Consider the following 26183-nt stretch of genomic DNA (forward strand, 5'->3'; position numbering starts at 1 on the left):
AACTCTTCTGCAGTGTGGAGTGAACGCGCGTTCACGTCTAGAGGTGGAGCGAGCTGAGCTGTCTGAGTGAAGGCGAGCAGGCAGAGGAGGAGGGTACAGCGGCTACACGCGAACGCGCATATGCGAGCGCGCATGTGTGACGACCCGCTACATTTATGCGCGTACAAAGTTACAAATAGTCCCTTTAAGCTGAATAGGCTTTTAATTTGGAAAATGAAAAAATCTACCGGTATATTAGAAAAAATACTGAGCTTCCACATTTCAGGAGTTTGTAATTAAGTCCTCAGTTTCGGCACAAAAAAAAGACAGATTTTTAATTTTCACTATATCATATCTGCTGATTATTTTTCAAGAATTTAATGAAAAGTAAACAAAATCTGTTTCTGACTTTACTCTTGTAAATAAACTTTTAAAACAACAATTTAAAAACCAAACAACCAAACCCAAAACCGTTTCATACTCTTTCAAAACAAGTGCTTTTCCTTAACCCAGATCCTGTATGTGTTTGGGGAACATTAGTGACGTAAATATCAAACTAACCGTAACAAATGGCAGCCTGTTCACACTGAGTCGAGCCTGTCTGAGGCCCGAGATGGATTTAATCAAATCTGCAAAAGTGCAAAACAAAAACTGGCCACAAATTATTTAAAAAATAAAAAAAAACTGGTGAAACATTATCTGTACTACAGAGCCCCAAAGAAACAAAAGGTTATTTTTTTTATCTTATTTGCAAAATATATTATCTTGTTCCCTCAAGTCACAAACCTGCTGCAAAAGTTACTATTTTGTTCCCACAAGTTCCTATCTTGTTCACGCAAGTCAATTAAGTTGTTCTCTCAAGTCACAAACTTGTTCACACACGTTATTATCTCGTTCAAGTTACTATCTTGTACATATGAAAAACTTTTTTGGGACTTTAGGGCTCCGTACAACAGGTAAGGGATAATGTGCAGTGAGCCGGTCATTGTTGTGAAATAAACCCCTGCCGCATCGTCCTGTCGGGATTTATTTCACAACAATGACCCGCTAGCTGTTCATTATCCTGCTTATTATACGGCTAATTACTTAAAAAATCAATAATTTCACATAAAAACGGTCCTCCAGAGTCCGACATCAGAACTGCGCCCATAGCAACGGTCTGTTATACATAGCAACGGTCTGCTATAAAGAAGTAACAGACTGTAGAACGCTGTGATTGACCAATCAGAATCGAGTATTCAACAAAGCCGTGTCATAACAATACTTAATCAAATACATAAGAATAACAGGCTGTTAGAACTCCATATTTTGTGTAACAACACCTTAATTTGTGTTATAATTCCAATATTTGCTACATTTGGTGAAACTAGTGGATGCTGTAACAAAACAAAGGGATTGGACCTTTAAATACTTTATTAATGACAAAACCAACCAACCTTTGGGACATTTGTTGCATGTCGTCACCCCTCTTTCTATCTCCACGTTTCCTGTCTTTATGTTAACTGTTGCTACTCAGTAAAATAAAATGAAATCTTAAATTAGAAAAAAAAGAATTACAAGATGAAGCCAAAACAATTTTCACATTTTGTTTTTGAGGCTCCCTGACGCCTCACGACGGCTCTGTCGGAGGCTATCAAGGGAAAAAAAATCACATGACTCATTGGCAAAAGTCAAATATCTGCTGATGAATTTTGGTAAACTGATAATCTGTTCACTTTACCACAGGATGCAGATGAAATATTGTTTCTTCTGTCTCTCCGACAGTTCATTGTGACATTCTTTGTGCTGAGGTTGAAAAACCAAACAGGTCCAGTGGCAGTTCAGAAAACATCTGTCTCTCCTTTTTAACAACGACCTCGAGTCCAGAGGTTTTAACTCCTTCTCACAACATTTTGGTCTTTTGAAGGATTCGTCAGCCGTCAGTTAAGCCAGGCTCCTCTGGCGCTGCTTGATCCTCAGATACAGCTGGGAAATAAAAGAGAAAGGATTTTCTCATTAAAACATCATTAAGATAACACTGAAATACTGAAACTTCTTACGTAAGACTGTTGAGTATAAGGATTCTCAGAGCTGCTTTTAAACCTGATTAAAACAGATGAGATTTAGGGGACAACTGGAAGAAACAGTAACATGTAATGTAATAAATGTAATATTTACAGGGAAAACAGTTGGTGCAGACCCAATTAATCCCTTTTAATTGGTAGTGTAACATTTTATTAATACATATAACTCAACACATGAATATTTGAAGGGTTCAACATTAAATGGATAATTTTTTCCCATCATTACAATTTTTGCAGCATGGAAATTTCTCCCTAAATGCTACACATTTCTATGAGCTGTCAACATCTCTATCTGTTAGGAGATAAACTCAGCATTGTCGGCTCACCCCCAGCAGGTTGCGAGGGATATAGCCCTCACGGTCACCACATCTCGCCCACCACCACTCCGTCTCCACCTCGTCCTCCCGTCTCAGCACCGTCATGCAGTCGCCCTCGATGAAGCCCAGCTCGTCTTCGCTCTGAGGCTCGTAGTCCCACAAGGCGTACACCACGCCGCGGTTCATCACGCCCATCTTCTCCTGAACGCCTGCCGGCACACGAACACAGAGGAAGAAGCATTTAGACTCTGGATCATCTCAACAACATCGAGTCAGTCTAGACTACAACCTGTAATTAAGTGTATTATTTTTAGCAGACTATAATTGTAACAGGCAGTGTGGCAAAGTGAGACCCACGAAGACCCTTTAAGGGCCCTGAAACACTATCAAGGACCCCCAGGAACTTCTGTATGGGCCCCATTATTTCCTTGGGAATCCTCAATGACCCCTGAAATCTTTACTTAAAACTCATGAGATCTCCTCAAGGACCCCTGACTCTTTGTCAACAATCCTGAAAGACTTAAATGGTCCCTAAAACTCCCTCAGGACAATGAAACACCCTCAGAGTCCCCTCAAACTTGACGTGGAACCCTGTAACACCAATGGGATTACTTGGACCTCATCAATGGTCCCTGGAAGCTCCTCAGGTTTTCCTCAAATTTACCCCCAAATCCACTCAAGGTCCCATGAAACCAACATAAAAGTCCCTGAAACTTCTTCACATTGCCGTAGAACTCCCTGAAAGGTTTTAAAATAAAAACTTTGAAACCTCCTCAGAGACCTGTAGATCTTCCTCAAAGACTCTGTGACCCCCTAACTTCTTCCAAAAAAACCTTGTCTTAACTCAAAGAATGGAAGGAACCTCCTTTTATTCCTTGAACCTACTAAAAGACCCCCAAAATCCATTTAACCAAGTCAAAGATCCCCAAAACCTCCGCATGTTGCTCAAGAACTCGCTTTCAGGTTCCCAAAATCTCCTCAGGAATCATGGAACTTCTCAAAAGCCAATATTACCTCTTCACAAAAAAATCCAGCACACAGATTTTGAGAGCAATCTCAAACTTTTCATGTCAACGACCTCCAAAATCAATGTCCAGTAGACCACAGACCATGAATGTATAAGAGGTTGTGTCCTGTGCTTTTGCCCTGCGTGTTAATAAATAGCGTACAACTACTTTAAAATCTGTTTATGTCATTCTACTAGCTACTGGCCGATAGCCGGTTGTTTGGGAGCAGAGATGTTAATACATCCACCACAGTACAGGCTTACAGCATACAGCCCATGGGTGTATTATAAGATAATAAAAGTGATGAATTACAGCCAATATATCCATTATCACAGCCGCATACAGCTAGCAGGAAGCTGGCAGAACCAGATGTCATATGAGCGTGCAGGGCGGTGCAGTCCCGTAGGTCTGAGGCACGGTCATTATGTCAAGGAAAACAACTCTGGATTCAGCTATTAGTGAATTTTACAACTTTTAGGACATAATGGATTTAATGATGGCTTTTAAAGTGTTCGTACTGAGAAGTTGATTTACCTAAAAACAAATCTGATTTACAGACGTCTCTTTAAACATCCAAAAAAATCACAAAACCCACTTAAGAAATCACTGAACTTCTTTAAATACCCATGTAAGTCTTCTAAAATTCACTTTAGAACCAACACAACAACCTTATGGACTCTGGACCCTCCTCATGGTCTCCCTGAACTCCCTCCCCAACGAGTCCCAAATCCCCATCAGGGACCACGCCTCCTTGTAGACTCCTGAAGTTCTGTTTGCTGTTAACATGTTAGATAACCATTCTGAAGATCCTGCAGTGTGACGCGTTGTGTTTAGTCTCACCGTAGAGGAACTGGGAGCACTGGGCGTAGCCTTCCTCCATCTCCTCACATTTGTCGGCAGCCGTCTGCATGTCGCTGTATGTGGTGGCGAACACCGCCGCCCCCGACTCCACCAGGAACTTACAGACCTGAACATTGTTACAGGAGGCGGCGCAGTGGAGGGGAGTCCTGGAGACGAGCAGAGAGGGAGGAAGAAAGGTTTGAGAGAATCGAACAACCACATCTGTGGAGTTTTGTCCAGTGAGTCACTGATTTGAAGCTGTTTTCTAGGTTGGAGAAACAACCAATCAGTGCTTTGTAGGATGGATAAACATTGGGGACGTCATCTTCCTGCATCGCCAACTAGCTACATCCACGAAAAATAACAGAAAAATGGCCACAAAACATGGGTAACATTTTAGCAACTGTTGTCGACATACAGAAAGGACAATTCTTAAATCAACATGATATCACAAAACTTAACTGCTCCTACCAACCACTACCTCAGCCTCTGAAAATGACTTTGGCATGACTGGACCGCGATGTTGTTCTGGTTCAAACTCACCAGCCGTCACTGTCGGCAGCATTGGCGTTGACACCAAACTGAACCAGAAACTTGACGATCTCCGTGTGGCCGGCGCAGACGGCGTTGTGCAGCGCCGTGATGCCCTCATCGTTGGGCATGCTGGGGTCGTCCACCTGCAAGACGGATGTATGATCACATTATATTTCATGTAATCTGGATTCAAGATGCTGGTTTCAAGCATTTCATGCCAATATTCAATAGCTTTTAAGATGATTTTTTTAAAGCTAAAAAACGTTACAAATATTCCCTGAAGTCACGTTAATCACAATTATAACGCGGACACTTAAAATCCTAATAAACATAACAGCAGATTTGAAATGTCACATTTGAAAGTACCCGAAAAACACAACCTGTGACTAAATTAACAGCACATTTAAATACAGTATTAATGCACCAACCAAAACCAACTCGTCATACCTGCATCCACTTCAGAGCAGTAGCGGCTATTTATATTTATTTAATGATGATTGATCAAATCTCTTTCGATTTAAGGAACATACTACGTATTTTGTGCGGTTCTAAATGCAGCACTTCAGACAGATCATTCCTTAAATATCATCATAATTTGTTTGTTTGTGAAAATCTGAGTAAATCTGCGAGCGTCTCTGAGTTGAGTCAAACTGTCTCCCTGGTGGACCTGCAGAGTGAGACCAGACAGCGGTGTGACTCACGTCGTAGATGACCCTCTGGACGAGGTCGTACTCGCCCTCCAGAGACGAGTCCAACAGCAGCGCCAGAGGGTTGAACTTGACCCGGATGCTGTGGTCGATCACCTCCGAGTCGGCTTTACGGAGGATCGACTTCTTACCCTGAGAAAGGGAGAGGGAGGAAATAAAGTTTATTTTAATAATACAGGTGAAGTGACCCTTTAATAAGACAAAGCATCAATCAGAATATAGTGTTGTCCCCTGTGAAGCGTTACACACTCACCGGGGGTGCTGTGACCTGTCCTGTGACCTCCGGCGGCTGCAGGTTGAGGTCATCTCCCTGATCCCCATCACTACAGGTGGGGTAAGGCGGGGGCGGGTAGGGGGGGAACTCATCGGCAAAGTAGTCCCGATGGACCGAGGCGGAGGGACACACCTCCTCCTCCTCCTTGTCCTCCAGAGGGGGGGGCAGGGAGCGGCAGGAGGCGGGGTCAAGGATGGGTGAGCGGGGGGGCAGAGGGGGCGGGGTCAGGCTGTCTTCTGGGCTATCAGCGAGCGGCTGGTTGTCGTCGACCCTGGACATCACATCCGCACCGCCCACCCCGTCCTCGTGAGGCTGAATGTACGTCCCCGCTGGACCGACTGTCTCCATAGGGATGGTTTCCATGGCAGCCAGAGTGGTCTTCTGGTAGAGCAGTTTCTGGATGTTGGGACCCGCCGGACCCTCGGGCTCCGTGATGGAGCTGCGTTTCTTCAGGGGCCGGGGGGCGTGGTGCAGCCGGCGGCGCAGGGCCTCCAGGTCGGCGTCGCTGGGGTTCCTGTGAGGGTTTGACAGGAAGGGGAGGAGCTTGGTGGGGCTGAGCGGTCGCGGGTTGGCGCGTTCTGCCGTCTCTGCCCCGACACCTTCGGCGTTACCCAGGCAACTGTTGTCGGCCTCGCTCCCGTCGGACACACAACACCCAGAGCTCATGATGTCTGAGGCGACAGACTGCTGCCCCCTGCTAGCTGAGAGGACGGGTTTCCCGTAAACTGTGAGGGGGGAGACACACTGCAGTCAGAGGCAGCGATAACAAACCAAATATGCTTAACAGCTGAAACAATTAGTCAGTTAATAATTAACTGACTAATTGTAATTGTTAATTCATTCACTATTCTGATTAATCGTTTTCATTGGTACCAACCATGTCATACTAACTTGTCGCGAAGGAGGCTAAATAATGCTCCAAACTGGAAGGACAGGAAATATTTTGTATGCTAAATGCAGTACCTGTGAGGGTTTCTGGACAATATGTGTGATTGTTTTGTGTTGTTAATTGATTTCCAATAATAAATACATTTATATACATACATTTGCATAAAGCAAGCATATTTACCCACTCCCATGTTGATAAGAGTATTAAATAGTTGACAAATCTCCCTTTAAGGTACATTTTGAACAGATAAAAAAATGTGTGATTAATTGCGATTAAATATTTTAATCGAATGACAGCCTGTGAGAACGGAGGAAACAGTCGTAGTAATAACCAAGAGTATTAATAGTAGTAACAGTAGTAACAGTAAAGCTGTGGCTGTGTTGGTGCATCACCTCTGGGCTGGCTGCGGGGCAGTGTGCCCTGGCCGCCCGGCTGGTAGCCCTTCCCCTGCTGGGTGTACATGGAGTAGATGGACGAAGCCGCCACAATCTGAGGCTTCTGCAGCACAGGAGGGGGGGCCTCAGAGAGGTCGGGGGTGTACGGTCGTACGGCGGCGGCCGGCGGACTCTCCTGCTTGTTGGGCAGAGGGAGAGTGTGGCTGTGGCTGGAGAGGACTCCCGGAGCCCTGAGGTGACCCCCGCCCGGCCGCACCTTACCGGGGAAGGTCCCGGTGCTGTAGGGGGGCTTGGAGAATGTTGGTGGACCCGGCGAGGAGAACGGTTTGGGCTTACTGGGAACTGGAGGTGGCGCAGCCAGATGACCTTTACCAGAAGCCTAAAGGTGAAATACAGAGTTAACACGGAAATTTAAGAAACTTATACTCAGTCGAAATCAATTGAACAGAGACCCAAGACATATTGTTCCATACAGAAAAGGTGGCAATCAAATATTTTGTATTAACATGAACTGAAATCAATAGTGGAAGAAGTAATCAGATCCTTTTACTTAAAGGGCCAGTGTGTAGCAGTCCGCCGTGTCGCTCCGCCATGTTTCTATAGTAGCCCAGAACAGACAAACCAAATGCTGGCTCTAGAGAGAGCCTTTCACGTTTTTACGTTACCTGAAGGCCACCGTAGTTCTCCGACTCGCTTGTGAAACTGCGGTAACGTGAGCCACAGAGTGTAAAACTGTGGTACCGCCAACCGCCGTTTGACTTCAGTTGCTCCTAAAGTAGTGTCATCACGGTAAAGATGGCCTCTGAGCGAGGCGAACGGCGTTACCACGGTTTTGCACTCGGCGGCTCACGTTACCGCAGTCTTGGAAAGGGAGAAGTGAGCGAAGGGGTACTTAGTTGGTTGCAATCTGCAACCACACCACTAGATACGGCCAAATCTTACACATTGTCCCTTTTGTTCTTTTACCAGGATAAACCCTAAATCTTATAATAGTAGTAGGAAAGCTAAATGATGAGGGGATTTCTGCTGATGAGGGGATCTGATTTCCAAACGTAATGAGAGGTTGATTCCTGATATATAAAGCTTTTATTTTGAAAAACTACAGGATTCCAAAATAAAAACAAATACTCAAATAACAGTTGCAGTAATCATTATAGTCAGTACCAGCAGGGAGTTGCTGACTCACTTTATTCCAACACAATCACGATGTGCCATTTTTAAAACCTTGATATTATTCTGGAGGCTATATAACATGATTGAAAAAATACTGCAACTTGCTCATGTACACGCATATTGCGAGGGCAAGCTGGGAAACCACGCGGTGGCAGCATCATCACGGTAAACAGTAACTGCTTGTCAGTGGCGATATGAATAATATCAATGTTTTAAAAAATGTCCGTTGTTCCCCTTTAATAATTCTTTCGATTCCACGTCACCAAAAATAAATTCGTAGTTTGTAATAGAAAGGAACTGAGAGTCCATGGATACCTGATTGTCTCTGAGCAGGTTGTCAGTGATGTGATTGGTCCGTGAGGGGACAGGGGGTGGAATGTCAGATCCAGATGTGGCCTTCTGGTCTGTGAGGGTCTTACCACCTACAAGAGGGATAAAAGGGTGTTGCATTTATAATCACAACAAGCTGAATTTTAAATCTCCCAGACAGGAAGCCAATACTCAAATCAAGAGTGTTCTTGAACGCACCAACAGCGAGGCTTTTCAAAACAGTCCCCCATTGCGACTGCGTAGCCACTGATTGAGAATTTAACCACATATTGTGGACTCTGTAGAAATTGTTCTCTAACCAGCTGTGGATTCAGATCCGTTATTGAAGTAAAAGTACTAATACCACACTATGAAAATAATCCACTACAAGTAAAAGTATGTAAGTACTATCAGCAAAATGTACTTAAAGTATCCTTGTGCAGTAAAATGATCCCTGTCAGTCATTATTTATTATATCTGATGTTTCTGGATTAATATTACTGCTGCATTAATGTGTATGCTGCATTTTACTACTGTGGATGTTTTTTTATCTCCTTTATATACTGTTAGGGTAGTTTAATCTACAGCAATGCATCATGGTCTATAAAATCATCGTGTGATTGTAGCGTGGCTGTCCTGTGAGAACCACGTATCTCATGGTGTCAGAAAAACAGCCTGTTTTCAGCTTTGTGACGATGCATTTTCCAGCTGATCCTAAAGGCTTTTTAAACAGTTTATTTAGCTCAAAGAAGTAGGAGGATTTTCTCAGCAGATAAAGGAACACTTCATCCTTCAGTTTATCACAAACATTCAACATCAACACATCTGGAGATACGTGGTGTTTACTGGACAGGAAGGGGATGAAAAACTGTGATCTGTGAAGTAACTAAAGCTGTCAGACAAATGTGGTGAGTAAAAAGTACAATATTTACTTCTGAGATGTAGTGGAGTAGAAGAATAAAGCTGCATAAAAGTACCTTGAATTTGTACTTAAGTACAGTACTTGGGTAAATGTACTTAGTTACATTCCATCACTGACCCTAACTGACCTGAGTTGTGGCAGCTGAGGCTGGACATGCGAGGCAGCGTGGAGGCGTGGCTGTAACCTCCACTGGACTCAGAAAACGAGCTGCACCAGTCAGAGAGTTTGGATATTTTTGATGTGGCAAAACCTAGAAAGAGCAGAGAGACATGTATCCAATACACAATATACATCAGTCCAAGTGATGCTTTAGTTTGAGATTAAATAAATTACTTGTTAAAGAAAAATATCCTCCGTTTTCTGTCTATTCTAATTTCAGTACAGTACCTGAGGCTGGTTTGACTGGTCTGGGAGGCGGTTTCAGGGACGAGTCGGGCATAGGCAGGGTGGCTGTGCCGTCTGGGTACGCCGGCTTCACCAGGACCTCCTGGCGGGCCGGCACCGGAGGCCCCTGAGAGCTTGTTGTGGAGGACGACTGGATGTACGGCCCCACCGCCGCCACTCTGGAGCCCACGCCGTGCTGAGGGGCCACCCCGTCTGAAGCCACCTGGACGGAACAGAGATATTTGTCAGCTGTTGAGTCTAATGTCTGCAGATAGAAGCTAGTTTCTGTCGAATCCTTTTAAAAAAAGGAGTTTTCAAAGTAAGACTTTACCAGACGCGCTGGAACCAAAACTCGATGGTGGTGGTACAAAGCAGTGGTGGAATGCAACTAAGTACATTTACTCAAGTACTCTATATAAGTACAAATTTGAGGTACTTGTACTTTACTTGAATACTTTTTTCTCATGCCACTTTTTACTTTTATTCCACTAAAGTTATCTGACAACTTTAGTTACTTTACAAATTAAGATTCTTGTACACAAAACATATGAAAATGTAAAAGTACAGCTGAAACTGTTAGTTGGAAACTAAATTGATGGTTTAAGTCATTTTTCATGTAAAAACAGTTCCAGTTGCTGTTTTTCCTTTAAATAATGTTAATAACTGTAATGTATTAGTAATAATGTTGAGGTTGGACTGTTGGTTGGTCTAAACAAACATTGTGAAGGTTTCACTTTGGGCTCTGGGTCATTGTGACGGCATTTCTCACTATTTTTACAAATCCAGTCACAGGGGATATTTTTCTACTTTTAATACTTTAAGTACATTCTTCTGATTATACTCATACTTTTACTGAAGTAACATTTTCAATGCAGGACTTTTACTCGTTAGAGTATTTTTACAGTGTGGTATTAGTACTTTTACTTAAAGGTGCTAAATTCGATCTCCAGAGCATTAATAAAGGAGCAAACAACTATTGTCTATGTAAAGATATAGAGGAGTAATGTCTACCTGAGCAGAGAATGAAGTCACTCTCCCTCTGTGTGTGTTGTAATCTGAGCTTCTTTGTGCTTTGTTTACGTAGTCGGTCTGGCTGAGCGTGCATGTTAGCGCATGTCAGTCTCAGTGCGTGTGCCCCACTGGTTAGCTAATAGCCGCCACTCTGCACTGCGCTCATATGGCGGTTACCACTGATAACGCTGTCGTCACTGAAGCAAGCCCTCAATCATAAGCCCCTTTCACACAGCCTGTTCAAGGCGGGACTGTTGCGCCGTTATTCCGCCTCGCTGTTCTGTATGAAAGAAGACGGAATGGGGCAACAGAGTTGTTTTGCCTCTAAGACGCCACCGCTGTTGTGTTTAAGCCCCTTTTGCTCCTGCGATGCCACCGTGCGAACGGAAAATCACACATCGGGGCAGCATTATGCCGCTGTTGTTGGACCAGTGTGAAAAAGCAAGGCGTAACGGCGGATCTTCTTTATGGCAGTATTGCAGAATCTCTGTGTGAAAGGGGCTCTAGATATGCTCTGAAACTGGAATTCAGCACCTTTAAGTTAATTATCTGATTAGTTCCTCCACCACTGGTAGGAAGTTAATACAATACAATACTTGAAGTTTAATTTAGTCTTATTTATCAAATGAATTTTATCCTGATTTTAAGCTCATTACAAGTCGCTCGAGTATAAAGTATCTCTCGAGAAAATAAAAGTTTTTTGGTTGTATGCACTCACCGGCAGGTTCTCCTTCTGCTGCAGGGCAGCCTTCTTCTTCCAGAGCCGCTGTCGGAGCTCGAGCAGCCGTCGGTCCATTGCTGCCACCTCCAGGTTCCTCCTGTTCAGACTGTCTCTCTGCTGCTGCAGCCTGCCGCTCTGATCCTGGTTCAGCTTGTTCCTCAACTGGGAGGTCAGGAATGGAACTCAGTGAACAACAGGTAAGAGGGAAGCTAATACTGCAAAGTCTACATCAGCTAGTTAACCTAGCCTTCCTGCTATGTTCAAATCAGCTACACTAGCTTGTCGCTTACTCTAGTAAGCAAGTTAGCCGATCTGCTGAAATGAAGTCTGATAGTGAAGTTTTGTTTTGAATATATTATTTAGACTGGTGGTTGGAGAAACCGAGAAATTTGAAGACTTCACCGTGGCCAAAGAGTATAGAAGCAAAGAGAAGAAACTCCGGTGCTGTTTTGACAAAAGCCGCTAGATTTTGAACTGAAAACACCAATGAGTCCATGGATGTATAAAAAAATGTCTGTAAATCAGAGGATAATTATTTTTTAGGTAAATCAACAGTAAAATTAAATAATAGCTAACTATTTTTTTCTACTATAATACTATTATTTTCCTCTGCATAATGAACTGCACGATCATATGACAGATCTGGTTCTGCCAGCTTCCTGCTAGCTGTAATAATGGATATATTGGCTGTAATTCATCACATTTATTATCTTATAATACACCCATGGGCTGTATGCTGTAAGCCTGTACCGTGGTGGATGTATTAACGTCTCTGTTCCCAAACAACCGGCTATCGGCCAGTAGCTAGTAGTGCAAATAGTATGACATAGACAGAATTTAATGTAGTTGTAGGCTATTTACTAACACGCAAAGCAAAGGCACAGGACACAACCTCTCATACATTCATGGTCTGTGGTCTATTGGACATCTATTCTGGAGGTCCTTGACATGAAAAAGTTTGAGATTGCTCTCAAAATCTGTGTGCTGGATTTTTCTAACTTCCATTTATGTCCGTCGGTAGGGACATTAAAATTATGAAAATAGAATAGATATAATTTTATTTTACTTTTTAAGGCACTTTGGAGGTGGAAGTTTTACTGCCGTCCGGTTGTAGCTTTCAGTCCAAAATGGCGGAGGCGTAGCTCTGCTGCTGGTCGCCAACGTTGCAATGGAACGAACAATTGACTCTTACTTCTTGGCATATACATTCTTTGCTGTGGTTTTGAAGAATAGTGAGCATTTTTCATACTACTTTCTGACATTTAATAGACCAAACAATTAATCAATTAATCGAGAAAATCATTAGCAGATTAATGAGAACAATCTTTAGTTTCAGCCTTAATGCAGCTCAACGTGTTATGTGTTCTGATGCTTTAAGGAGAGTTTCACATTCATCCAGGTGCTGTCAGATCATCTATGGGAAGATGCTATATTATACAGATGCCCCAAATAACCAGAGGTTATTGTCGTTGGAGGTCTGATGAATTCATCAACTTAGGTCTCACCTGCAGCTCTTTATAGAGGCGCTCCAGCTCAGCTGTGGAGGAGGTGTTGTGGTGATGAGGAAGATGAGGAGGAGGAAGAGGAGGCTCCAGTCTGTTGCTCCTTAGCGATTCTAGCTGGTCGCTCAGCTCCTCCACCCTCGTCACGGCGACCAGCAGCTCCCTCTGCTTCTGCTGGAACAGACCGGTCATCTGCTCGATCTCCTCCACTGAAACACAGGAACACAGCCAAATATGAATGAGAGCGCTGGTGTAAATATACTATATATACTAGTACCAATATGATACCTGGGTTAAAGCAATGCAAATGCATTTGGATATCTTATTTCGAGGAATACCTTTTTACAAAACTTTTTTTTTTTATTTAACAAAAAAAGCCAAAAGTTCTTTATAAATATATATAAATATTGTTAGACAAGGGCTGCTTGATTATGGCAAAAATCATAATCCCGATTATTTTGGTCAATATTGAGATCACGATTATTTAACTCATTGACTTTTAAAGCATCATGCATTTAGAAAGAACATTTTATAGCCTATATTCTGAAGTCAAATGCATCAATCTGGTGCACTTTGAGAGCAAAATTAAGAGGCTAGATCTATGAAGAATTTGTGCTCTTGTAAACAATGGTTTACGGTTGTATAGATATATGTATGTAGATATATACATATATATATGTATAGATAGATGTATAGATATGACTGGTAATGACACGGCAAAAAAAACACACCCACAAAGAATGGTTAAATAGACGGGGGTCTGTGGTTCAAGACAAGTCAGGTAGGATGCCAACATTATCGCACTGAGGACAGTCCGCCACGGTTGTGCCAAAAGCAGGGAGCTCCGTCCCTCCCTGCAGGGAGAGAGGGTGCAGCTAGCAACGCAAGACTATTTCAGTAAGCTGTCGATGGGATTCTCCTCTCTGCTGCAGCCACAATTTAAATCAATAAAACGGTGACTTTTAATTCTTTTAAATCCTGCAAAATGTTACAAAATCTGTTCAGCCACCCAGACCTGCGTCACACTGACCGAGCTTGCTGTTGCTGAGGCGTTTCTGCTCAACTTGGCCCCTGAGGGCCCGGACCCGTCGCAGTTTTGCCTCCTGGTTGTGTGCGTTCTCTCTGAGCTGCTGCAGTCGCTCCTGTTCAGACGTCTCTTGCTGCTGCTGCTGCCGCTGATCCTGCAGCTTCAGGTGCCGCAGACGCTGCTCCTGCAACACCCAGCAAACACACTCAGTCAGTTAATACATACATCTGTTTTAGCTCAATGCATGTCGATGTGTAGCCTGTAGAGCAGAGAGGCACTAAAGTCCGGGATAAGCTTAAAACAATCTAATTCATACAAAGTGTCTTCTGCCCATGCCTAAAGGCTGGAGTGTTTATAAGGATGTGACAATGAATTGTACAAACAGTTGTAACACACACAGTTTCAGACACTCTTCTCAAAGATATTCATGTTGTTCACATGAAAAGTCACAGAGGTGAGTTGGGTGTTTCGTACCTTGGAGGCCAGCAGCTGCTGCTGGGCATTAATCTGCTGCTGCTGTCGGGTTGCCAGATCCTGCAGGTCGCTCAGCGTCACGTCCAGACGAGGAGCTGAGACCTGCAACACACACACACACACTCAGAGTTCACCTTCAAATGGACATGAACAACCTTTCAGAGATGCACAGAGTGCAGTCTTCACACCAAAGCACACCAACTTTCTGTACATTCAAATGACAGCAATGAAATCTGCAGTGAAAATATGACCTTGTTATGGCCTTCACACTCACCGGGGGTGTGACGAATAAACAACAAGAAAATGTGAAATACTTGCATGCGAATATTATATGTCTAGGGCTTTTATTGTGAAAGGCAACAACGGAAGGAGTGGTTCTGGTCTGCGCTGCATTTGTCAAGGTTGAAAGGAGAAATAAAGTTTGCTCAGACTACAGAGTTTTGTGTTGTTGTTTCATAAATATAGGTGCAACTCAACCCGTTCAACACAACGTGATTGGTTGATGCCTTTATTCGAAGTGCGAAAGCTCAGAAATTGACCTGGTCATTTGCAATTGACCCCCCCCCCCCACCGGTGTGTAAAGGCCTTTAGTTAGCAAGTATAATCATCAATCCATACAACAATAGCTGCAACACTAACTGCTGGATTTAGTTTCTCTTTGCATGGAGCAAGGCTAACAGTTTCCCCCTGTTTCCAGTCTTTGTGCTAAGCTAGGCTAATCACGTCCCTGTACTGGACGCACAGAAACTGATCTTCTCATCTGGCTCTGAGTAAAAGTGTGTCTCACCCCGTTCTCCAGACATCTCTCCACAGAGGCTTTCACCTGGTTCCTCTTCATCATCTGATCGGCAGCTCTGGATCCACCTGGACAAGAAAACACAGTGTCGATGCTAATTTTATATGACTCTATGGATGGTCGGTCCAGACTGAAATTTCTTATAAACTATTGGATGGATCATTGCATTGAAATTTGGCATATTTGATATCAATGGCTACCCAAGGGTTAAAACTGATCCTCTGACTTTTAATCAAGCGCCACCATCAACATTTTAATTTGTCCAACGCTTTGGTTTATGACCATATCAAATAACACCAGCCTTATCCTCTGAGGTAATGGAGATCAGGTCTTTGTGAGCATCCAGGTTAAAAATGATCTGATGGAGGAAAACTGTCCGACTGTTTTCTATCAGCTCAGGAAAACATCGGAGAGGATTTCCTTGTTTTTAGGACAGAAATAACCAACAAATCACAATCCAAAGAAAAACCCCACAGAGTCCAGCAGCTGCACACTCGACTCCCTTGAGTCATAAGCTGATTACAGTTTGTCATCTACTGTAGTAACACACTGAATCTCCTCTGTTACTGTACAGATGATCCTGCTGTTGATCCGTGCTAACAGTGCCTCGACATGCAAGAAAAAACAACTGGATTATTGTGATTACTCAACAGAAAGCAGAAGTTTGATTGAAGTGTTCTCAGTGATCTGACAGTCCGGAGTGAGATTCTCAAACTTCTAACAATGTTTATTCCCTCTGTACATTTTCTTGTTTGTTGTATTCCTCTACATGATGACTCCACTCCTGACAAGCACTTCTAATACTAATTAAGATTAGCTTGCAGTTTCTCAACTACAACTAAAGCCAAGTAAAATGTCACAGAGTCTTGCAGCTGACTGTGAACAAAGCAGTTTCTACCAGATCTCTGCCCTGATGAAAGTTTGTTATAAGTTGTGACTTTAAAGGTTCAGTGTGTAACATTTAGGGGGACCTTAAAGCAGAAATGGAATATAATATCATAACTATGTGTTCATTAGTGTATAATCACCTGAAACTAACAATCTCAAAATTACAATGTCAGCTGTATACACATATACAGTAATCACGGCCAGAGTTGTACTTACACTAATACATCTCTCTACAGCTGAGATCAAACTGTACAACACTGAGTCAGAGTCGGAGATCGTAGTCAGGAAGTCTTGCTGGGACTTGGCCGAGAGAAATGGCAGACTACACATTTGACCTCGACCAATCACAGCTGGTCGTTTATCACGACGTCCATGACGTACAGATGTGTTCGGGAAGGAGCTGCCAGGTCTCTGCTCCTCCACCTGACAGCCTGACAACTGTTCCTGTTTAAATCTGCACACATTTTGATGCTCAGCATCCAGTTTCTTTTACCAATGACTGGGGATTTCTTCTATTCTTATTCAACTGTTGCTCAGAGGGATCTTTGTCTCTTTCTGTCCTTTCAGTTGTACAAAACAAACCCTTCAAAATAACATCCATTTGTGAAGAGGACTTTCTACAACCTAAAAGCATGAAAAACCATTCAGACATATAGAGAAGTCATCTCAGCCATCTAACTGGACCCAATCAAGCTTTTGTGGCAGGAGATAGTGTGTTGCTTTCCTTTAGTTTTTTTCTTCACCCTGTATTCTCCGTGTTTCTAACGGCCCAGCCCCCCTGTACTACAGTCTTTATCTCTGTGAACTACCCACTGTTGTCCTGTGGAGAATGTAGACACACATGGAGCCACCAGCTGCTTCTTTTCATTTGTGAGGAGTTTGGAGAATCACACCTCCCTCCACACAGGAGCTCTGACCAACCAGAGGGAGGCCCCAGTGCAGCAACAAGAACATGATCCCTCACTGGCTTCCCACATAGAAACACATGACATCCCGCTGTAAGTGTTGAACTCTGCGCGGTGGCGGGGCAGGGCAGGTGTTTCTTACCTGACTCTCGTCCTGGGGCTCTCTGGTGACGCAGGAGGTAACGAACCTCCCCCCTCTGCTGCCCCCATCGCTGCAGCACCTCCAGCATCCGCTCGCCTTCTCCAACGACATGTTCTGATTGGTTAAAAAACAAAACATGCAGTTATTTTGGTAAAATGAGGTGAAATAAAAGTTTGTTAGCTGTATAAGATAATATGATCTCAAGATAACAAGCCTAAAATGTAAGTGCACTACATATATTCAGTGATCTTTAGCTCTCACTGTTTAGAGTTGGAGTTTTTCTTTTTTTGGAAACTCACCTGAGCCTCTCCACATCTCGGCCAGGTAGCAGTCGGCCTCGCCGGGCTCCTTGCAGAGCTCCACCACATCTCTGCACAGTGTCTCCGGCGTGATGGGGACCTCGTTGAAGTGCTGGTCGTTGTTGCTGAGGTACACGGTGAGGAACATCTAAAAAACACAGAGCAACATTACAACATTAGAGTGGGCTTCTGTTCACTTTCCCCACAGATAACGTCAGGTGAGTGCATTCAGGCCATGTCCTCAGCATTTGTTTTCAGAGCAATTAGTAGTTACATAGTATTTTATCAGTTGTTTCCAGTGTTTTCAGAATCTGTATTTGTTTTACTTTTACTTCTTCGTCGCTTGGAATAACCTCTGTGGAAGTTGTATGGTGAAAAAATGTACACGTTTCACCTGTAATAGTCCAACACTTCATATAAGTGGAGAAGGCACCTCCTGTCAACACTAATTACACTAATGACTCATCACTCATCAAAGGAGATACTCAAATGGAGCAGAATTTGGCTTAAAATATAGCATCTGAACAAGGAAAAAAAGATAATAAAATTTAGGAAACAACAAAGAAATTGACTTTGAGGAGCTGATGACATGACAACATATAATAAACACCAGTTCCCTGTGCCTTTAAATCCTATTCATGCCCTTTAACAGATTGTGTTGATAGTTAAACCAGTGTGTGCAGTGACACACTCAACCTGCCTTCTTCACCTTTACAGCAGCTTCCTGTGCTATTTAAGACTATAATAGATATTTGTGGACATAACTCCCATGATGCACTGGGCCATCTGTTACTCCAGCAGGGTATCTGCTGCCAGGCCCGAAGCCAGATCGCTTCCCACAGCCCGCCAACCTGCATGGAGGCAGCGTTTTCCAGCCTTTATTTATCCTGGGAGGCAGGTGCTAAGCGATGACTTGCTCAAAGGCTCGTCGGGAGGATGTCGAGCTGCATGTACATGTTCTCTGTGGAGCTGCTCAAAGGATTTGAACCTTCAACCTGACAGCCCCGAACTGGTTTCAGCTCTCTTCTCCATATTCACTTCGTTCCACTCGGTTGAACGTGAAAAATGAGCAGCCTTCTTTGACCTTTCTGAAACTGACTGCGGCATCATTTACATGCAGATGTTGTCGGCTGTTACTGAGGTTGAAATGAAGCTCAGGTATAAAAGCTCTATTACCTATCAGGTACTGCTGATGCATGGGTACATAAGAACCATATAAAACAGATGAAAAGCCTTCCTGACATTATGAACCAAACAATGGTGTTCCACGTTATCCTTCATGATTACTAAAGATGTGAAAGTGTATTTATTTGTGCATTCAGCTCCTTCTGTTCTCAGTCCGTCTTTGAGCTGTTTCCATCTACAAGCCTAAAAAAACTTTTCACCAAAATTAAAGTATTGTCAATATTGTCAGAAAACCATGTATGCCCTAGCAACAGAATGGCAATGAAAAGGTCTGTAGTTTGGAAAACATTACAGGACAGCCGAGATGAAAAGGTTGAGCCATAGAAATAGAAAAGGAGTAGAAGGGGCATCACCAATCAAATCAACATAACAGGTTGGTCAGAGCTGTGGTCATTTTTATGCGTACGTTGCCATATAGTGCTCCAGGGATGACGTATTTTTGTAGGCCAACCAGGAAGTTAGCATCGCCCTGGTTCCCTCGCCAAAAAGCCAACGGGATTTTTCCATTGGGTTTTGGAATATTGCCGAAAATAAGCTCTGTGGCAAACAAACATTTATGATACTTACATATTTTGTTCAGCAAGAGACCAAAGCATGGCTGAAAACAGTATCCAGAATAATGACAAAAGTGGATCCATGATGTCTGAAAGGAGGATGAATTGGATTTGTTTTATTTCTGTAAATATATTTTTTCACTTGGAGGCAGCAGATGAAGTGTGAACCTGGCAGAGAGAATTTGGGATTGAGTACACAAGAGTCTCCATCAAAGAGCTTAAACAGCGAGCTGATTCTGCCTAAAATGCTAAATGTTTGGCTTTTTAAATCCCAATTACTCTGAGAGAGGTTTTTTAAGGCAACATTCATTTCGTCGGCTGTGTCGCATTCAAACTAAAAGGTTACCGGTCACAGTGATGGACTCTGAGCTGCAGCAAATGGAAATGAAATGCCACATTCGAAGAGGGCATTATTTAGCACTACGGCCCATTAGTTAGTCTGCAGAGGTGGCTCACGGGAGATTCCTCCTGCTAAAGTTGAAGTAACTTAACTAATGTTCTTGTGAACAGAAAATCTCAGTGATCAAGACCTCTTTTTAGTCTCTCCTTCATTAAAAATAATAAACTCAACCGATTCAGAGACAGAGACGAATGAGCCGTCCTACATGCAGCTCTGAAGGAAAACTGGAGCACCGCTATCTTCCTTTAGGTTCATGCAGATGAAGTGGGTCACTGCCGTCAGTCACCGAACCGAGGTCGACCAGGAAACGCTGCAGCCAATCAGAGCCGGGAGAGGAGAGGCTGTCTGTCCCTCAGGACGACAAAGGGAGGGGGAGTGAGACCTCCTGTCGTCAGCGAGGCTGGTTATAGAACCTCAATACGCCCTGAGTACAGACTGAAGGTGTCTGTGGTACAAAGAAAATGACACCATTTACACCTGACATTTATAAGTATCTCAATACGTCCCGACTGAGCACTGATCATATTTCACTTTCCTCATTTCTGGTTTAAACTGAAACTGCTAAAGTCACTGTGGTGAGCGTCTTCAGAAGTTTTTATTCATAAAAACAACAACGTCTGGTCTGAATATAAAATATAACGTTGAATGTCTGACAGGGGCACAGGACTGGGGGGAAAAAGTGGACTGAGTATACACGGCCCACAAAGATACTATAGGGCTGGGCAATATACTAATACTATATTGATATGGTGATATGAGACTAGATATTGTCTTAGATTTTGGATATCGTAATATGGCCTAAGTGTTGTCTTTTCCTGGTTTAAAAGGGTACATTACAGTAAAGTGATGTAATTTTCTGAACTTGTTCCAGCTGTTCTATTATTTACCTTTACCCATTTAGTCATTATATTGACATTACTAATGATTATTATTTTTTTAAATCTCATTGTGTAGACATTTTGTAAAAGCACCAATGATCAGCCATTCAATATCGTTGCACTATCGATGGTGAGGTATTTGGTGAAAAACATTTTGGCATATTTGATTTTCTCCATAACGCCCAGCCCTAAAAGATACTACAAAGAAGTGTCTCCAAACTTGTACTTTAAACAAACCGGTAATCGTAATAACACTATCCCGAAGAGTTGTTGTGTAGTTTGTTGCACCAACAATAAATCCAAAAACACTGAACTCCGATTTGTTCCCCTGCCGTGTCCTTAAAAAAAGCTATAATAGAGGGGCTTTATGGCTCCAAGCTATAGACCAGACCAGCATGGCGTCATCACCGAGGCTGCGCTCCAGTTTGGGGGAAAGAAATTTGCTGTCACGGGAAAGAAAATGGAAAATTATGAAAAGCTGTTGTGTAGCGAGTTAACAGAGGCTTTCACACTGAGATTTGAGGCCCATGCGATACGTTAATATTCACTGTCAATGTGGTAAATTGTTAGATGATGCTGGTGAGAGCGAATAGCATGGCTAGCTAACGTTAGCTTAAGTGTGAGGCTGCTGCAGTAATACAGTCACACATTAAATGTTAAAGCAGCATCACTGGCGTCTCCCACTCAATCTCAGCCTATATCAAACAGTTGGCTATTAACATGTTGGTTATTTACAGACAACAATTGTGATGTGATTCAATCAAATATGAATAGAAGTCTGGATAAGCAGTATCCGGCCACTGTGTTGGACGGGAGAAGACTGAAGAGACATAATGGCGATCAACCTTAATTTATTAAGGTATTGAGAACACTCAGGTTCAGGCAAGGTCGCAAAATAATTATTAGACATGTGTATAAAACAAATGTTTGTTTAACAAGAGATAAATGCATACGAACGTAGAGTGTGCGCAGGCAGGTAGGAAGTCTGTCCAAACATTACATGTGGGCCAAATTAAATGATTGGACGGGTTTATTACATCCTGCGACAGCCACAGATACCAGTTTCCATTTTTCTGACACATCTTTTCATGGATGTAGCTACAGTGGGTATCTAGCTCACTATGCTACTGCCCATTCTTAATCCAGCCTACAGAATGACCCATTACGTTTTGCTCTGGTGGTGCTACTGAAAACTAACAATAGGAAGCTGCAATAAAAGTCTTGAGACAGCACACCTGAGAGTGGTACGTCTGTCTGTCTGTCTGTCTGTCTGTCTGTGCGTCCGTCTGTCTGTCTGTCATCAGGCCGAGGCCTCATTAAACTCATGAGGCTGCAGCTCTTAATCCAGCCAGGAATTAGCGCAGCATCACGCAGCTTAATACCATCAACCAGCCCACAACACCCCTCTGCTGTGAGGGAGGAAATTAATGAACCATCTTCTGTCTAAAACACGTCAACAGCTTTTTCAAAACAACCAGGATTCACCAACATGGAGCCGTTTCCTAATCCTGTCACTGACCGGTCAACTACTGAGACATCACACCAGTAACAGACGGACACGTGTTGACACAGTTCAACAGTTCCAACTGATGATGCCTCTTTTAAGGGGCACTTTTTTAATTAACATCTGGTGGTAAAATAATCTTTGTAGCTCTGTTTTAAAGAGTGATTTTCTTAGATATTTTGTGCACGTTGACACTGGTGCGGACTGAAATGCGTCAGAGTTAAATGGTAGATGGCTGCATTTATAGAGCGATTTTATCCAAAGCATTCACAGATTGATGGCAGCAAGCCACCATGCAAAGTGCTGGTCTGACAGTTTGGGATTTTATCTTTAAAATTGGCTTCTTCTGTTAAATGGAAAAAAGGATTTTGTAGAGAAATACGTTATTAATATTAGGGGTGTCAATTGATTTAAATATTTAATCACGATTAATTGCATGATTGTCCATAGTTACTTTGTGATTAATCGCAAATTAATCACACATTTTTAATCTTTTCAAAATGTACCTTAAAGAGGGATTTGTCAAGTATTTAATACACTTATTAACATGGGAGTGGGCAAATGTGTACTTGCTTTATGCAAATATATGCATATATTTATTATTGGAAATCAATTAACAACACAAAACAATGACAAATATTGTCCAGAAACCCTCACAGGTACTGCATTTAGCATAAAAAATATGCTCAAATCATAACATGGCAAACTGCAGCCCAACAGGCAACAACAGCTGTCAGTGTGTCAGTGTGCTGACTTGACTATGACTTGCCCCAAACTGCATGTGATTATCATAAAGTGGGCATGTCTGTAAAGGGGAGACTCGTGGGTACCCATAGAACCCATTTACATTCACATATCTTGAGGTCAGAGGTCAAGGGACCCTCTTTAAAAATGGCCGTGACAGTTTTTCCTCACCAAAATTTAGTTTCACAAGATACTAGTATCTTCACTCTAGCTTTGAAACTGAGCCCGCTACAACCTAAAAAATCTCAAGTTGCATTAATGGGTTAAAGGAATTAGTAGCATTAAAACAAAGTGTTTTTTTTGGAGTAAAGAGGCAACACGTCAAACAGTGTTGCAGCAGAACTGAATTGGCTGAAAATCTAAATTGTTAGTAAAATGACAGATTTATGTTGTCATTCAGTCCTGGTGTGTCTGGTTCTAGTTCTGCTCAGGGAAACGTGGCGGCAGCTGGCACGCTGCAGAGTCACATCCCAAATGTTTTGTAGGTGGCGTGGACGGCTGGAGCCATATGGCCGACACCATCACGTGACGCACCGATATTGGATTAACGAGGCACACACACCCCCCCCCTCCCTGCTGTTCAGGATACTACCACCGTCAACAACATCAACACAGGACGCTTCCACTGAACTATTGTTGACACGGAGCTCTGAAACCGTTTTCTGATTGGCTGTCTGCTGTATGTTAAAGTTACATATTGGGATCATTCACACATATCTCTGAGTCACTAATTAGCCTGTTGTCTGGCTCGTTACTGTGGGTTGTGGACAAACTCTTCAAGGGTTCACCAAGAGGTCACTGATTAAATCAATTAACCAACTGACCAACAGTCGGCTTCCCTGCTGCCTCGTTTAATGAGAAACCTCTAAACCTACTAGACAAATTCCCGTCATCATTACCATGTTACACTGACATGCTAAATGATAGTGAAACATGCTAAACAGATTAAAGCTGCATTAAAGCCGTGTCGGCAGAATGGGATGAACAGGAAACCCCCCCATCACTCTGACTTGCTACACTGGTAGTCGTGCAACACTACATAAATAGAAATTGAGCTTAAATTTGCCATTTTTTTCTTGTTACATTAGCAGTAGTTTGTTAGTTAAAACCAGATACAATGTGTATAGTTCATAATTTGCGGAATCAGCTGCAATTATGCCGCATTTCCACTGCATGGTACGGTACGGCATGGCACGGCAGAGCTCGCTCTTTTTTGGTTTTCCATTAGCAAAAGTTGTGGATAGTACCTCGTACTTTGTTAAGTACCACCTTGGTCGAGGTTCCAAGCAAGCTGAGCCGATACGAGAAGGTGGAGTTAAAACACTGCAGACCACTGATTGGTCAGAGAAATCATGACTAGCGCGACTCGGGACATCCTGCACAAACTGGTATTTATAGCTTGGCTTTTTAAATAGCCAAGCTACAGACAATAGCGACTGCAATTTTTTTTTTCATTCACAAAACTACACCGTTCAATTGACGAAGTGCAGATGTTCCTCTGTTTGGTTGCTGATGAAAGGATTCAGCGAGTGTCGCATATGATGTCACGGCAGTTTCATGCGGCACCGCTACGGCGATCAGCTGAGAATTGTGCCTACACTGAGGGTGTACTATCAGTGAAAAATGAAATAGGCCTAGAGACAATGACCTGGAACCAAAAGTGAGTTGATGGTGGCTTTGTAACAATTTTGTTGATCACTAGTTTGATAATAATTTTTTCTGCCCAGTAAAAGATATTGTAGCCGTCAGAAATTCCCAATTTTCTATAACTCAGAGACTACTAGGAGGCTGACATGAACGACACGACACACTAGAAATCCTGCGTCAAAATTGAACAATTTGGGTCAGTTCAGTGCCAATAATGGGTCAACTTTACTCAGTTCCACGTGTAGAAAACCACCCAAGACAATAGAGTGTTTTGACCCAGTATTAGTGTTATTTTTCTATATTTCTGTTGGGTTATTTACCCAAACTAAAATATGATATGGTTTTGAACTGTTGTGATCGACTCTAGCTCTTTTTATAGTTGTGCGTCACCTATTGGGACTGATTGTTAATAATATGTGTATCCTTTGCAGTTTTGAATGTCACATGCAACATAATTTTCTACAACTAACAATACATTTATGATTTATTTATGCAAGACAAGGGTCAGCCAGAATATATATAAATCTTTTATCAACTATGCCATACAGGCATTGAATTCAGAATGACTGCACCAGGGAACACTCGTTATTTTATCAGATGTGCTCTCTTTTATTATTTATATAATAAATAATATTATGCCGCTACCTACCCATTGCACTATTGTATAGTGTACACTGTATATTTGTATGTTGTTTTTTTTTTAAAGTTATTTTTTTGGGGGCATTTTTCCATTTTTATTGACAGGACAGTGGATAGAGTCTTGAAAGGGGGGAGAGAGAGAGTGGATGCGGAAAGGGCCACAGGCCGGATTCGAACCCGGGCCGCTATCTATCTATCTATCTATCTATCTATCTATCTATCTATCTATTTATCTATCTATCTATCTATCTATCTATCTATCTATTTATCTGGCTTGTTGTGTTTAACACTTGGTCAAAAAACAACAAAAAACAACCGCAATAGAAAAAAAATAAAACTAACCTTGGGCCAAAGCAACCCTTTTGTACTGGGTAAAGTTAACCCAGTATTGCATCGGTGCTACATTGACCCAATTTTTGTCCCTTACAAATTAAGCTGTTATCCTGAAGTTATACAGACCGACAGGTAACTCATCAACTCTCTTGTTTTGGTGTCAAAATAACTCACCAAAAAATGGCTTTTATGAGTGTTATTAGCCAAGACTGGAATAAAATTACATGAATAAATAATGAATGATCACAAAAAGGTAGAAACAGTGCATAAAAGGTGCTTCTTACACAGTAAAAAATTACTCGGAGTGCAGGAATATTTTAATGTTGTTTGGTCCACACCACAGTTTGACAGCTTTCACCTCATGCTGAACAATCTGAACCAAACACACCGGAGCTCATTTGAACCAAACCAAACAGGTTAAGGTGTAAAAGCACCTTGTGATTCCTCACTAGTGGTCAGGATCTAGGAAAATAAACTACTCTGTGTTTTCTGTCGTGTAGCGACTACTAAAGCCTTAAAATCATGACAAATACTGGAACTAAATATCTAATTTTGTTGTCAGATTTGCGACATAAACGTCAGATTCAGGATGATATTCTGAATGAAAACGAAGGTTACAACTTCCCTACTGTAGTTCCTCATCGTTTGAGGAATACTGACATAATACTGTTCCCATATGACCTTGAACAGCTTGTGTGTGTGTGTGTGCGTGTGTGTGTGTGTGTTTCTGGTCACTGTGGC

General features: G+C 42.5%; 1 protein-coding gene across 1 annotated transcript in view; it reads right to left on the reverse strand.

Annotated features, from left to right (window-relative positions):
- Positions 1 to 1377: 1377 nt before the first annotated feature.
- The window catches only part of LOC119485901 (apoptosis-stimulating of p53 protein 2-like), a 30219-nt gene continuing 5413 nt past the window's right edge, over positions 1378 to 26183 (reverse strand). Inside the window, exons 2-18 of the mRNA XM_037765735.1 lie at positions 17559 to 17706; positions 17260 to 17373; positions 15316 to 15392; positions 14529 to 14630; positions 14058 to 14238; positions 13031 to 13236; positions 11523 to 11687; positions 9797 to 10016; positions 9537 to 9659; positions 8494 to 8600; positions 7003 to 7384; positions 5701 to 6446; positions 5442 to 5579; positions 4750 to 4883; positions 4207 to 4373; positions 2369 to 2568; positions 1378 to 1944 (exon numbers count right to left, since the gene is read on the reverse strand). Of these exons, the coding sequence (XP_037621663.1) occupies positions 1903 to 1944; positions 2369 to 2568; positions 4207 to 4373; positions 4750 to 4883; positions 5442 to 5579; positions 5701 to 6446; positions 7003 to 7384; positions 8494 to 8600; positions 9537 to 9659; positions 9797 to 10016; positions 11523 to 11687; positions 13031 to 13236; positions 14058 to 14238; positions 14529 to 14630; positions 15316 to 15392; positions 17260 to 17373; positions 17559 to 17706 (3252 nt within the window). The 3' untranslated portion in view covers positions 1378 to 1902. The remainder of the gene's footprint in view (positions 1945 to 2368; positions 2569 to 4206; positions 4374 to 4749; positions 4884 to 5441; positions 5580 to 5700; positions 6447 to 7002; positions 7385 to 8493; positions 8601 to 9536; positions 9660 to 9796; positions 10017 to 11522; positions 11688 to 13030; positions 13237 to 14057; positions 14239 to 14528; positions 14631 to 15315; positions 15393 to 17259; positions 17374 to 17558; positions 17707 to 26183) is intronic.

This window comes from Sebastes umbrosus, chromosome 3 (genome assembly GCF_015220745.1).
Source record: "Sebastes umbrosus isolate fSebUmb1 chromosome 3, fSebUmb1.pri, whole genome shotgun sequence".
Taxonomy (NCBI): domain Eukaryota; kingdom Metazoa; phylum Chordata; class Actinopteri; order Perciformes; family Sebastidae; genus Sebastes; species Sebastes umbrosus.